Source organism: Neoarius graeffei, chromosome 17 (genome assembly GCF_027579695.1).
Source record: "Neoarius graeffei isolate fNeoGra1 chromosome 17, fNeoGra1.pri, whole genome shotgun sequence".
Classification (NCBI taxonomy): domain Eukaryota; kingdom Metazoa; phylum Chordata; class Actinopteri; order Siluriformes; family Ariidae; genus Neoarius; species Neoarius graeffei.
In genome coordinates, this window is record NC_083585.1 from 28,170,765 (window position 1) to 28,185,781 (window position 15,017).

A 15,017-nucleotide genomic window follows, 5' to 3' on the forward strand; every position below is an offset into this window, starting at 1 on the left:
TGAGGAATGGAGTACGACGGAGGGAGTTACAAAAGAGAGAGAGAGAGAGAGAATGCATGCACGATCTAACTAAATACAGATAGTAAACAAAGTAAATCAAACAACACGCGGTCTAAGACTGACTTTCATGTGAATCAAAATGTGTACATTTAAACCATAAATTAATTCAAATAAACAACACTCTTCACATTAACTAGCCACAACTAAGACTAACAATTGCCCAGATGCCAGCCTTACTTGAGATCGCTCTTGTTAGGGATTGAAAGTGCACCTTCCATATCTGAAGACAGCGCGGGGCGCAGATCTCGGGAGAAAGCAGTGGTTCCTTTCACTTTTAGCTCGACAGCTGAAGATCTTCAGTGTCCCGTTGGTCGTCCGATGATCTGGAAGGAATCTTGTTTATAGTTTGTCGACGTTGAAAAAGGGAAAAGGGATCCGGTCGCCTTTTCTCTTTGAAATACTTGCGTGGGCTGCAGTAACTAACCGGTTCAGTTATTATTACAACTATGCGAAGATCAAATACATTGAACTTTGGCTAAAGGTCCGGTATCAATAGCTCGTTCTTTGTTCTTGTCCTTCTGTAGCACTGATGCATCGGTTTCTCTTTCATGTGTGGAATCCACTGCCAGAGAGAAAGAATTTCGGTTCCGCCACTGGTTTAAAGCAGTCGTGACGTCACTGTATTTGGTATCCGGTATCGTCTCTGTATCCAGTACCGTTGCAGGGAGTCAGAAGAATGGGCGGAGCTAGAACATGGCGTCGAGTACAGGGATTGGTGTGTTTCAAAAATGGTTACTATGGTTATGGGCATGGCAATCCATCCCTACAGCCCCGACCAAGTATTGAGTGTGTAAATGAACATACTTTTCAGAAGCTGGACATTTCTGTATTGTAAATCCTTTTTAATTGATCTTCGGAAATATTCTAATAATTAGAGATCCTGAATTTCTTATTTTCATGAGATATAAGCCATAATCATCAGAATTAAAACAAAAAAGGCTCTAAATATTTCACTTTACGTTTAATGAATATAGAACATGTGAAAGTTTACCTTTTTGAATTAAATTATGAAAAAAGAAAACCTTTTCAAACTTATTCTAATTGTTTGAGATGCACTAGTATATCCTTGCTACCACCAGAAGAACTGATTACAGTTTAGCATGGATCCAGACATGGTCAAGGTATATTTTAAGGGTATTTGAGGCATATAAATTAATAACAAGAAGGGATACAGTTATTGGAGGCGGAGTTCTACTTGTATTAGTTGAAAGTGTGAACATTGGTTAATGCATGTGCTGATTATTTGGCTAAATTGGTTTATTATTGAAAAATAACGTTATACAAGTGTCAGTTACAGTGTTTTGTTTATGGTGCATTAATACTGAAGTTCATGGTTAACTAAGGTGTTAAATCATGTTAGGTAAGGAATCTTGAATGTAAAACGTTACATGCATCAGCAGTAAGTTCTGTGTGGGGTTGAGTGCAGATCACAATGAGAACTGTAATAACCTAACACTGGTTATATTTTCACTCAGGACAAAGATCTGGAAATGTGTGCTCTCAATCTGAAGCTGGAGCAGATGGAGGCTGAGCTGCAGGATCTGAACTCTCAGGAGTCAAAGGATGAGGCCTCACTAGCCAAGGTCAAAAAGCAGCTCCGTGACTTGGAGGCAAAAGTCAAAGATCAGGAGGAGGAACTGGATGAGCAAGCAGGCAGTATTCAAATGTTGGAGCAGGTATGTAAACACAAACTCGTTGCAGCTTCCTGAAGGGAATAGATTCATTTACATGACACACTTCAAGAATGCAACTCTTGTTTAAAGGTCATAGGCAACGGTCGGAGGTGAAGAACCCATTCTCAAAAAGATTGCGTTTTGGGCACCCAAAACGCCGGTGCCATGTGGACGCCAGACCTAAACGATAAGCAATTGTATCGGAGTCACCTGAATCCGTTGCCGTGTGGACAGGGCCATGGCCACATTATTAGGAAGACGTGTGTCTGTATAAACACGCACATACATTTAGCATGCAAATGGCATGTGAACCATTAGCATGTTAGCATGCCCGCAGGTATCATTTTAGCGGTGACCAGTTAACTTCAGCTTAGTGGCCACTTCATCAGGAACACTTGCGTTCGAACATACATATACACACACGCACACAGACGTTTATCATGTTAGTCAGTAGCATGCTGGCATAGCCATGACAAGCTATCCCTTTTGTCTCATTTACACAATGATTGTACAGGATCCCTCAGGATTCTTTACTTGAAAAATTGCAAGCAAAGGTAAAAATGTTTATCTCCAGTCTTCTCCTTTTTGCTTGAGCATTGCTGGTCCATTTCTTCTTTGACCGCTTGCTTTTGTGCTCGAATTTTGTTGGAACAGCGTCAGGTTTGAGCCTTCTCTGTTCAACACTGACACCTAAACTCTCCAACAGTTGGGGATTCTTCAAAAACGAATCCTCCTCGAAGTGATCGGAGCACAGAGCGGCGTATTTTAGCCTGGGCCCGCCCATCCTAAGTGTGACGCAACACGAGGGCCTGTTGCGAGCTTAGTCTGGCCAGGCAAGCTATCTACAGCTCTTCCAAGCTCCCGAAAAATCGGGAGCCAATCAACTTTGAGCATCTCCAACGGCCCTGGGTAGAGGCGTGTTCAAGGCACTGACGTAGTAGAACTGCGACCGGAAGCCATAGATTGTTTACAGAATCTATGCCGGAAGCACTTCATTCACTAGAAACATTACGAACATGGAGCAAGTTCTCATTGAAAACGGAGCAAAGAGCAGCCCTGGAGGTATTTATTGAAAGGAAGGACGTTTTCGCCTTGCTCCCGACCGGCTTCGGTAAGAGTTTAATCTACCAGTTAGCCCCGTCGCGTCACATACGTCAGAGGAAAGAGTGATGTGATTGGTTTAAGCTTCGTCACAGCCTTTTCTGGCTTCGACCAGTAGCAAACTGAAGCATTTCAGGGAGGCGGGTCAACCACACACTTTGGGAAACGGTTGGGCTTAATATCTTTGCCAGACCAAATGCTCGCAGAGCTTTGAAGTCGCGTTAGCCAGACTAGGCATATTTACCCGGCTGCCAACCCTCTCACTTCGTGCACACAATCCACTCTCTCTGCCTCTTTTGGAAAAAGGTAAAAACAACTTCCTGAACCGGTCTTGTTGTTAGAGTTCACTGCACAACAACAAGGCATGGGTTTTTCTTTGGAAATTCCTGACCGCACGTCTGCACTCAAGCCGAACAGCAATGAAAACACATGTAAGTGGACTCGACTCAAGCGATTTGTCTGGCTGAAATGACGTCACGCACCGAGTGGTCACGGAAATAACCGACAGAAATTCACTGCAATCCTCACTAACTTATTTTAATTATTATTTATTAACAATACTTCTTGGGACCAGAAGAAAATTACAGAGGGTTTTTTAACATATAAAGTTTCAAATGTGCATAATGAGCTGTAATGTATTCATTCCTTGAATAATGAGTGCCCAATTGCAACATGACATGCAAATATGTTGATATATTCATCCAGATAGTACACAGTCAGCATTTTTTTTTTTTTTAAACACTGAAATGTAATACCTACTTGGTTCATATTGTTTGGCATCAACACATGCCACAGGAATGTGTAGACTGGCATGTAGTGATGTGCTATGGTGTGTTCATGCAGGCCAAGCTACGTTTAGAGATGGAAATGGAGAGGCTGAGACACACGCACTCTAAAGAGATCGAGAGCAAAGATGATGAGGTGGAGGAGATCAGACAGTCATGTAGTAAGAAGGTAAGACCGTTTCCTTTCACACTTGGGTGTATCTACTCATATCCCCACTTCATCATTATAACTGGGGGGAAAAAAATCTTTGTTTCGGATCAGTGAAAGTAACTCGGTTTGTTTCCAATGCCTTAATTATGTATACATTATTGGAAGTGCCTAGGATTCCTGATAAATGCCCATCTGGTTCAACACACTATAAAGGGAAAAAATACAGTAGTGCTCTCATGCAAAATGAATTAAACAAGGTACAATCTGGAATATAATGACAAAGTACAATCTTCATGCTAATATTCAGGTTATCTGTGGGTCACAAGGCTGTGGGTGATTTTATGAGGATTGAAACAGGTGTTTCAAAACAGCTATTCTTCTTGAGCTGCTTCTTTCAACTAAGCAGTTACTGTACTTTGATACTTAGTGTAGAGTTTTAAATGACTGATGACCGTAGCCTTTTCCAGGTGACGGTGCTGGTACTTCTAATGGTTATTTTGCAAAAAAAATCCACATTCAACCCCATTTCCAAAAAAGTTGGGATGCTGTGTAAAATGCACATAAAACCAGAATGTGTAACTTGCAAAGCATTGAAACTCTGTCATGGAAAATGGGACAAAAACACATGTTGAAACTGAGAAATTTTATTGTCTTTTGAAAACATATACAACCCCGATTCCAAAAAAGTTGGGACAAAGTACAAATTGTAAATAAAAACGGAGACATCTCTGAGACATCCCCTTTTCTCTTTACAACACTCTGTAAATGTCTGGGGACTGAGGAGAAAAGTTGCTCAAGTTTAGGGATAGGAATGTTAACCCATTCTTGTCTAATGTAGGATTCTAGTTGCTCAACTGTCTTAGGTCTTTTTTTGTCGTATCTTCCGTTTTATGATGCGCCAAATGTTTTCTATGGGTGAAAGATCTGGACTGGCCAGTTCAGTACCCGGACCCTTCTTCTACGCAGCCATGATGCTGTAATTGATGCAGTATGTGGTTTGGCATTGTCATGTTGGAAAATGCAAGGTCTTCCCTGAAAGAGACGTCGTCTGGATGGGAGCATATGTTGCTCTAGAACCTGGATATACCTTTCAGCATTGATGGTGTCTTTCCAGATGTGTAAGCTGCCCATGCCACACACACTAATGCAACCCCATACCATCAGAGATGCAGGCTTCTGAACTGAGCGCTGATAACAACTTGGGTCGTCCTTCTCCTCTTTAGTCCGAATGACACGGCGTCCCTGATTTCCATAAAGAACTTCAAATTTTGATTCGTCTGACCACAGAACAGTTTTCCACTTTGCCACAGTCCATTTTAAATGAGCCTTGGCCCAGAGAAGACGTCTGCGCTTCTGGATCATGTTTAGATACGGCTTCTTCTTTGAACTATAGAGTTTTAGCTGGCAACGGCGGATGGCACGGTGAATTGTGTTCACAGATAATGTTCTCTGGAAATAATTAGCCCATTTTGTGATTTCCAACACAGAAGCATGCCTGTATGTAATGCAGTGCCTTCTAAGCGCCCGAAGATCATGGGCACCCAGTATGGTTTTCCGGCCTTGACCCTTACGCACAGAGATTCTTCCAGATTCTCTGAATCTTTTGATGATATTATGCACTGTAGATGATGATATGTTCAAACTCTTTGCAATTTTACACTGTCGAACTCCTTTCTGATATTGCTCCACTATTTGTCGGCGCAGAATTAGGGGGATTGGTGATCCTCTTCCCATCTTTACTTCTGAGAGCCGCTGCCACACCAAGATGCTCTTTTTATACCCAGTCATGTTAATGACGCCAGTTGACCTAATGAGTTGCAATTTGGTCCTCCAGCTGTTCCTTTTTTGTACCTTTAACTTTTCCAGCCTCTTATTGCCCCTGTCCCAACTTTTTTGAGATGTGTTGCTGTCATGAAATTTCAAATGAGCCAATATTTGGCATGAAATTTCAAAATGTCTCACTTTCAACATTTGATATGTTGTCTATGTTCTATTATGAATACAATATCAGTTTTTGAGATTTGTAAATTATTGCATTCCGTTTTTATTTACAATTTGTACTTTGTCCCAACTTTTTTGGAATTGGGGTTGTATGTTCATTTGAATTTAATGTCAACAACACATTTAAAAAAAAAAAGTTGGGACGGGGCAACAAAAGACTTGTAATGTTTTAAAAAAAATGGTTAATTGGCAACAGGTCAGTAACATGATTGGGTCTAAGAGCATCCAAGAGAGGCGGAGTCTCAGAAGTAAAGATGGAGAGGGGTCCACTGCTCTGGGCAAACAGTGCAACAATTTAAGAATAACGTTCCTCAATGTAAAATTGCAAAGAATTTAGGGATCACATCATCAATAATACATAATATCATTAAAAGATTCAGAGAATCTGGAGAAATCTCTGTATGCAAGGGACAAGGCCGGAAATCAACATTGGATGCTGTGATCTTCGGGTCCTCAGGCGACACTGCATTAAAAATAGACCCGATTCAGTCGTGGAAATCACTGCATGGGCTCAAACACTTCCGAAAACCATCATCTGTGAACAGTTCTTTACTGCATCCACAAATGCATAAATGGAAATCGTGGACACCGCATCCTCCAGGCTAAAGAGGAGTGGGACCATCTGGCTTGTCATCAGTGTATAGTTCAAAAGCCAGCATCTGTGATGGTATGAGGTTGCATTAGTGCACATGGCGTGGGTAGGTTGCACATCTGGGAAGGTCTCATTAATGTTGAATGATATACAGTCATGTGAAAAAGAAAGTACACCCTCTTCCAGTTACATGGTTTTACCAATCAAGTTGACATAAAAATCATCTGATCCTTACCAGGTCCTAAAATTATGCAAATCTAACCTTGGGTGTAAACCAACACACGACAGATTCCACCATGTCATTATTTATTTAACAATAATTAAGTGAAAATGCAGAATCCATGTGTGAAAAGTAAGTACACCCCATGATTCAATAGCTTGTAGAACCACCTTTTGCAAGCAATAACTTGAAGCAGTCATTTTCTGTATGATTTTATCAGTCTCTCACATCATTGTCGAGGAATTTTTGCCCTCTCTTCTTTACAACATTGCTTCATGTTTGAGGATGTTTGTTTATGCACAGCTCTTTTAAGGTCCCGCCACAGCATTTCAATTGGGTTGAGGTCTAGACTTTGACTTGACCATTCCAACACCTTGATTCTTTTCTTTTACAGCCATTCTGCTGTAGGTTTGCTTGTGTGCTTGGGATCGTTGTCCTGTTGCATGACCCAATTGCGGCCAAGCTTTAGCTGTTGGACAGATGGCCTCACATTTGCCTCTAGAATACTTTGGTATACAGAGGAGTTCATGGTTACCTCAATGACTGCAAGGTGCCCAGGCCCTGTGGCTTCAAAACAAGCCCAAATTATCACCCCTCCACCACCGTACTTGATGGTTGGTATGAGGTGTTTGTGCTGATATGCTGTGTTTGGTTTTCACCAAACATGCCACTGTGCCTTATGGCCAAACATTTCCACTTTGGTCTCATCTGTCCAAAGGGCAGGGTTCCAGAAGGCTTGTAGCTTGTTCAGATGCATCTTTGCAAACCTAAGCCGTGCTGCCACATTCTTTTTAGATAGAAGAGGCTTTCTTCTGGCAACCCTTCCAAACAAGCCATACTTGCGCAGTCTTTTTCTAATTGTACTTTCATGAACTTTAACATTTAACATGCTAACTGTGGCCTGTAGAGTCCTAGATGTAGTTCTTGGATTTTTTGCAATTTCTCTGAGCATTGCACAGTCTGACCTTGGAGTAAATTTGCTGGGACGTCCACTCCTGGGAAGATTGGCAACTGTCTTGAATGTTTTCTGCATCTGAATAATCTTTCTCATAGTAGAAAGATGGATTTCAAATTATTTGGAAATGACCTAATGACCCTTCCCAGACTGATGTGCAGCAACAATTGCTTCTCTAAGATCATTGCTGATGTCTTTCTTCCTTGGCATTGTGTTAACATAGACCTGAGTGCTCCAGACCAACCAACTGCCAAAACTTCTGCTTTTTTAAGGGATGGCCAAATTTGCTGATGACTAATTATCAAATTCGTTTGATCAGTACCTGGCTGCTAGTCTGGTTAACACCAGACCATATCACAAGTGAAATATGGTCTGGAATCCGCCTATTGAATTTCTCGTAGGGGAGGTGTGGTTTACGATTGTCAACGGCCGTTTATTGGACGTTGCGAATGTCTATCATTTGGCGTATACGTAGCCCATGACCAATCATGGCAGTTGTACCCGGTGACGTAGTTAGAGCGACGAAGAAGATGAAGAGGCGAAGAAAGACTGTAACGCCAAACGCTGTTCTTTTTTTAAAACAAACTTTCGCTCTAAACTATTCAGAACAGTGTCTAAAGCTTGATCGAAAGTTTGGTTCGTATCGCTCGCTGCCATGTTAAATGTGATCCGTAAACAGTCCCAAATAAACTACAAGCTTCCGTTTGTCGGGTAGTACGTGTCACCGTCTTTCCACCCCTCCCCACTCTCTGATTGGCTCCCTAACTCAGGTGAGCCTTTAGACCATAGTTTCCATGCTGTCTTTTCAGATCGGAACGATTGTGCAAAGCAGCATGGGATTTCCCAGGCTACCTGGCTGCTAATTGCCTTCATAATTTCTATGGAAGCAGTAAGGGTGTACTTAATTTTTCACACACTGCTACTGCATTTTTGGCTTACTTTGTGTTAAATAAATAATGACAGGTGAATTTGTCATGTGCTATTGGTAATCTGAGGTTGTATTTCCCTAAATTTAAGACCTGGTAAGGACCAAATGATTTTTTTAATGTCCTGACACTTAAAACCTAGCCTTGAAAGAGGGTGTACTTTCTTTTTCACATGACTGTATATACAGGTTTTGGAGCAACATGCTGCCATCCAGACACAATATTTTTGGGGGAAGGCTGTGCTTATTTCAGCAAGACAAACCACATTCTGCATGTATTACAACTACATGGCTCCGTATTAAGAGTCCAGGTGCTAAACTGGCCTGCCTGCAGTCCAAACCTGTCTCTCATTTAAAACATTTGGTGCATTATGAAGTGCCAAATACAACAAAGGAGACCCTGAACTGTTGAGCAACTAAAATTGTATGTCAGGCAAGAATGGGACAACATTTCTCGTTCAAAACTACAGCAGCTGGTCTCGTCAGTTCACGTTTTAGCTAAATGTTTAGAGTGTTGTTAAAAGTAGAGGTGATGCAACACAGTGGCAAACATGCCCCTGTCCCAACTTTTTTGAAAAGTGTTGCCGGCATCAAATTCAAAAGGAGCACGTATTTTTCATAAATTTCTCCACTTAAACATTTACAAAATCATTGTTCTGTTTTTATTTGTATTTTACAGTGTCTCAACCTTTTTTTTTTTAGAAATTTGATTTTAAACCATGCACTATAAGCCTTTCAGACATAACCCCCCCCCCCCACCCCCCCAAAAAAAAGGACAGGAAAAAAATTTCAGTCATCCTCTGTTTTCACATCTCTGCTTAAAAAAAATAATTAAAAAAAACCCCGCACATACTGAATTAGTGCCAAGCACTGTGTGCTTTCTTGCATTGTCCTCTCCATTGTTCTGTGTGTTGGGGAGGAAACGAGAGCGTGCAAACACAGATTCCTTTTTTTTTCCTTTGCATTTCTTTCCCAAAACAAATTCCATGAATCTGAAAACATTCTTGGCTAATTAATAATTGTGGTTGTCTTTGTACAGATACTGTGTTTTTGCCCATTGGTGCCCATATTTAGTTTTAACAAATGTAACACCAGAACACGTTATTTGTTGTATTCTGATGTGCTGCTATGATGCCTAAGTGGCTTCCTTGCTTTGCTCTTGCCATCATTTTGTAGTGTGTGTCATCATCAGGAAATTTCCAGGTGAAAGCAGGGTTAAAAATAATACCCAGAAAACCTCTACAGACTATATTCATGAGTTGCACCCCTACATTAGATTATATCACTGCTGAATTTTTCTTTGATAATTACAATGCATTCTGATTGTTGCTCATCTATTTTTGCCGGGTGTGTGGGTGTGTAGCTGAAGCAGATGGAGGTCCAGTTGGAGGAGGAGTATGAAGATAAACAGAAGGTCCTTAGGGATCGAAGAGAGCTGGAGGCCAAGCTGCTGACCGCACAAGACCAGGTATAAAACAGCATATACAAACATTTTTATTTCCACTTGTCTTTCTTTATCTCCCTCTTTCTCTTTACTTCCTGCAGCACGGTGAGATTCATAAACGTTTTAAAACAGTTTCTTGTTTACGTCGAGTTCATTGCGAACGTTTCCAAACACATACGAACGGTCTGAGGAGAGAATTCTCAGCGAACAAACATGGATGCTGGATTTGGGGAGATGGGAGTTATCATAGAAAATATATGTCGGCCTTCAATTTTATTTAATCTTCTTACGATAATTCAAATAGTTAACTTATCTAACTGATAGTTACATGCTTTCAGAAGAAGTCTCCTTTTTTTGTATGCTGTCGTTATTGATTCTTAGTGTTAGCTAAGCTTGAGTATTGCTCCCTGTGGTGGTTAGTTTAGGCTAGCTCGTGTACATCACATACAGCTAAAGCATTCGATATTTAAGTTTTGAAATAGAGCCCTGCACTCCCGCGGGACCCGACGCAAAGCAGTGCGGCACGGGACAAATTTTGAAAGCTCATTGCGGGCGGGAGGGGGAGTGCACAATGCGGGCACGGGCGGGAGAGGTGATAAGCTGTAGTCCCGCTAACTAAAAACGTGTTTAAAATAAAATTTATAAATTATTAATTTATGTTTATCATATATAATTTGTGCTGGATATTTTATTTGGCATTAATAAAAACATTTTAAGATGCCTAAATTTGCGGATGTGGTCTAATCTCGCGTACGTTTCCGATTCCTTTCCGCTCTTCCGTGTTTGAGATCTCCGATCATGCCAGAAGAGCAGAGCTCCTCTAGTGAAGCTCACAGTGCTTCAGAAGTAAGTGCTGCTTTAAAAAGAGGTACATTTACCGTTAAAAAGTCAAGAGTCCTGAAATCAGACATTTGGAAGTCGTTCTCACTCGTGTACGACGCAGAGGGAAATCAGCTGCCCTTTGCTTGTTGTGATAAGTGTTGTGAGCTGTAGATATTTATGCTCAAATCCACTCAAAGTAGGGGGCGGGGCACCATCACGCTGTGTCTTTAAATAATATTAATTTCTTATAGGCCTACTTGTATTTCCTAGAATGTAAATGTGAGGAGTGACATATAAGCTATGTGCAATGTACAATATTCTTAATATCCACTGTAGATTTTGGTAGGTGTGTTGGGTATCTCTGTAAAGCCTGAGCTGCGCATGCCGCCTGGCAACGCGCACCCTCGCTACGTGCGCTAGGTGAAGGATCGGTCAGTGGAGAGCTCAGCTAAGTTCAGCATGTTTAATTCCCCAAGCCAATGACAAGAACTTTCATGAGAAATAACGTGAATGTCTGCATCATGCGGGATTTGCGGGCGGGAGCTGGACAAAATATGGCAGGCGCGGGCGGGAGCGGGACTGAAAATCATGATTCTTTGCGGGAGCGGGACTGCACAATGCGGGAGCGGGTGGGAGCGGGACTGAAAATTCTGTCTCGCGCAGACCTCTATTTTGAAATGAAACTTTGGTTGTTATTAGTAGGCAAGAGGATTCATGTCATCAGAGTATGCTGATCTAAAAAAAAGTTCAAATTTAAAAGTTCAAAGAAAATCTCTTCACCTGGAACATTCACTTCAGTTTGCCGAATTTGAACACACCTGTGCTCTTGATTTTAGTTGTCTCAAAATTTATACAAGTGCTGCGAGAAGCAGAATAACTGCTGGGTCTTCTGCTGTTATTTGTTGTTCTGTTTCCCAGGTTAGCCACAGAGATATAGAGACAGAAAAGCGCCTCAGGAAAGATCTAAAACGCACCAAAGCCCTTCTGGCTGATGCCCAGATCATGCTGGACCACCTGAAGAACAACGCACCTAGCAAGAGGGAGATTGCCCAGCTGAAAAACCAGGTGTGGACACTGTTCCATCATCAGTTGCAGGCTGTGCATCCAGTGCTGTGGGTCCCAGGACTGACTGTGTGTGTGTGTGTTTTCCAGCTGGAGGAGTCAGAGTTCACCTGTGCTGCTGCAGTCAAGGCCCGCAAGGCCATGGAGGTGGAAATCGAGGACCTTCATGTTCAGATGGATGACATCTCCAAAACCAAGCAGGCTGTGAGTGTGGGCAGATCAGTAAAGAGGGACAGTAAAAGTTCTGAGGACGAAACCTAATTAAAATGTGTTTAGGTTGCCAAGGAAGACGGTATTGTGCATGAGGTTATAAGGCAAGTACCAGGTCTTTTCAAATGGGCCAAAAACAAAAAGCATCTAAAGAATGCAGGATCAAAAAATGAGCACAACTTTGGGAACAGTCAGGGCTTCTAAAAACGATATTATTAATGTGAATCGAAAAGAAAATTTTCTCAAATTAATGTATTGGAAATGAAGCATTAGAGAAAGCGCTCACAAATCCAGAAAATCAGCAGTGTCCATCAGGATATCGGTTCAATAATTTACAGCAGGGAAATGATTTCTCCCCATAATTACATGTTTCCGATTCCTTCTCTAATTTGAACAAGACATATCATCCTGAAATACATTTACTCTTTAATAACGCTGTCATAAGCCGCCACTTCTGCAGCCTGAAAGGAGGATTTATAATTGAGTTCACACAGCAGCAGGTTGGAAAGAGGTATTGGAAGAGAGATGAATGGTTGTGATTTTACACACATCGTTTTGGGCCCAATCTTTATTATTCTGTTTTCCGTTTACAGCTCCTGTGGAGCGAAAAACTGTCTGATTGGGTGTCAAATTGAGTCGTTTTATCTGTGAAAACGGCACAGTTGAGTGTGGTACCATAGTGTGTTACTCTGTGGTGTATGTGCAGTATCCTTTAATGTTTTGTGGCAGCGTATAGATGCTCTCCTGTAGATGCAGACCGAGATGTATTCTCGGCTTTGGAGGAATAGTGGAGTAAATACTGGAATGAAATGGCGACATTTAAAGGTCCGTTTAAAACAGCACGGCGAGGTTCGAAATTGAATTCCCACAGTATTCATTCTATTTTTAATGGCTTGCAGAAATAAAATAGAACTAGACCCTTGTGAAACACTACTGAGATTACCGGTCAACTATACATGCAGATATACTGAGGCAAAGCTCTGTGATCCAGCAGCCATTGAGATGAACCCGTATACTAATCTATTATTGTCTCCAGTTACCGTTTAATTTCAGTGTTGTCACATGGTGATAACAAGCCCGTCTAATACTTATGAGTGTAATTCATTCTGCAGTACAGACTCCCATCTTTCATGACCCAGCAGAGATTGGTTTTGTCAAGACTGAGCAAATACACATTGGCCAGATATATTTGGGAATCAGCAGAGTTTTTCAGACCGTGTGTACTGGAGGTGAGAACTGAATGAGGAAGAAGCCCATATGCTGACTTGTGCCTGTCAGAGCGGGTAGAGGAAATGACTGGGAAGCTGAAGACATCCTCAGTTTGTTGGCTCTGGGTGTTGAAAGTGTATGTTAAAGATCGTTTTGTATGTCGTTAACTTGTTTTCCATCCATTTCCGTTTGCTAAGAGGATTATAGAACGAAAGGAAACGGATACGGGAGGAATTTAGAAATAACAGGCATATTGAATAGCTCCCTGCTGATGTGTTCACATTTTTATAAAGATGTGATTTATGATTCATTCTACTGCATGCTCAAAAGCCCCTTTGTCGTTTTAAAAACGTTTACTGTCGGGGGTTTTTTTCCCAGCAAACAAAAGGAAGCGTGATTGTAGACTTCTGCTGAAAGTGCAGATGTCCGACTATTTGAAATGTAATTTACAAAGCACAAGTTACTGTCCGTTTTACAGTGTGTAATGACCACAATTAGCATACATATTGTACAATAAACTGTAATGAAAGCCTCATATTATAGGGCTGTTTGAAAGGAAAGTGATTCAGGCCATTAGCTACAGTATCTTTGTCCGTTTTTGTAACATGCGAGTACGATCAAAAGCTCTACAGCTACACAGACTGGTTCTAAACTCCATTTCATTTCCCACTTCTCTGTTAATGAATTCGTTCACTTTCTCTGATATCCACATTTTCATGCCCTATTAATAAACCCAGCTCTTATTCTTCAGAGATTGCTTTACTGTATCGTACAAGTAATTATTATTGAACGGAATTAAACCTCTGACACTCCCAGGGAAAGCAAGTTGAGAAGTGCCAGCTGTAGCTTGTAATAGTAAAAGTGATTATTGTGTATGGCGCTTGTGTTTCTGAATTATGATGGGATTTTGTGTGAGAGAAAGCAAGTGCACACATACACACAAAAATTACCAACTTCATCAAAGCCTTGAGGCACCTGCTTGAAACAATGACAAATTTTCTCTTTTGAGAGGCGCCCTCGATATTTTTTATGCAAAGCAAAATTCAAGCACAGTTTGTGAATACTGATCTGCTGTGCTGCTTTCTGCCTGCTGTCTCTCCCAGTTGGAGGAACAACTGAGCCGTGTGCAGCGGGAGAAGAACGACCTGCAGTCGCGCATGGAGGAAGACCAGGAGGACATGAACGAGCTCATGAAGAAGCACAAAGCAGCTGTTGCCCAGGTAACTATTTCCCCCCTTCTTTTCTCTCTGGACCCATGACACCACTGCTTCCTTCATCTGCACCAGTACATTGGAAGCACGATGGTGTGTATACAACCTGACACTCTTCCACTAGCTTTCAGTTTCTCAGAAACAGCATCAGCCAATGGCAATTCTGTACAGAATTATTTTTAGGTTTGTTATTTTGTGAAAGCTTGTCATTACAGTGGTGCTCTTCAGAAAATTGGACTTCAGTCTCTTCAGTGCTGTGTTTCTAAGGAAGAAGAGTTCCTGGAACGAAAAAAAAAAAAAAATCTGAGTCACAAAATGTTTTGCAGCAGTTTTGCTCTATTTGAAGCTGTTTCTGAATATTTGCTTAGCTCACATGCTATCATTTCCCAGTCTATTATAATTTACTGCTGTGTATGGAGGAATTTCACCAAACCTAGTAAAAGGCATTGTTGTATGTCGGTAGTACACATATTATTTTGTTCAATTTGGTCGCATTAACAACCTTGTACTTTTACAATTTCATGGAGGTGTGCTTGCCTTCTGACATCAACTCCTCTCAAAATTTTTGGAGGAATTTCTCGAAGCTTGGCAAAAGG

The 15,017-nt window shown here is 41.3% G+C and overlaps 1 protein-coding gene across 5 annotated transcripts in view; it reads left to right on the forward strand.

Moving 5' to 3' along the window:
• Nucleotides 1–15,017, forward strand: part of myo18ab (myosin XVIIIA b) — a 257,442-nt gene that overhangs the window by 221,884 nt on the left and 20,541 nt on the right. For all 5 annotated transcript variants that reach the window (XM_060943952.1, XM_060943953.1, XM_060943949.1 and 2 more), the window contains 6 exons: nucleotides 1,536–1,736; nucleotides 3,678–3,788; nucleotides 9,827–9,931; nucleotides 11,648–11,794; nucleotides 11,882–11,995; nucleotides 14,314–14,430. In XM_060943952.1, coding sequence (XP_060799935.1) covers nucleotides 1,536–1,736; nucleotides 3,678–3,788; nucleotides 9,827–9,931; nucleotides 11,648–11,794; nucleotides 11,882–11,995; nucleotides 14,314–14,430 — 795 coding nt within the window. The remainder of the gene's footprint in view (nucleotides 1–1,535; nucleotides 1,737–3,677; nucleotides 3,789–9,826; nucleotides 9,932–11,647; nucleotides 11,795–11,881; nucleotides 11,996–14,313; nucleotides 14,431–15,017) is intronic.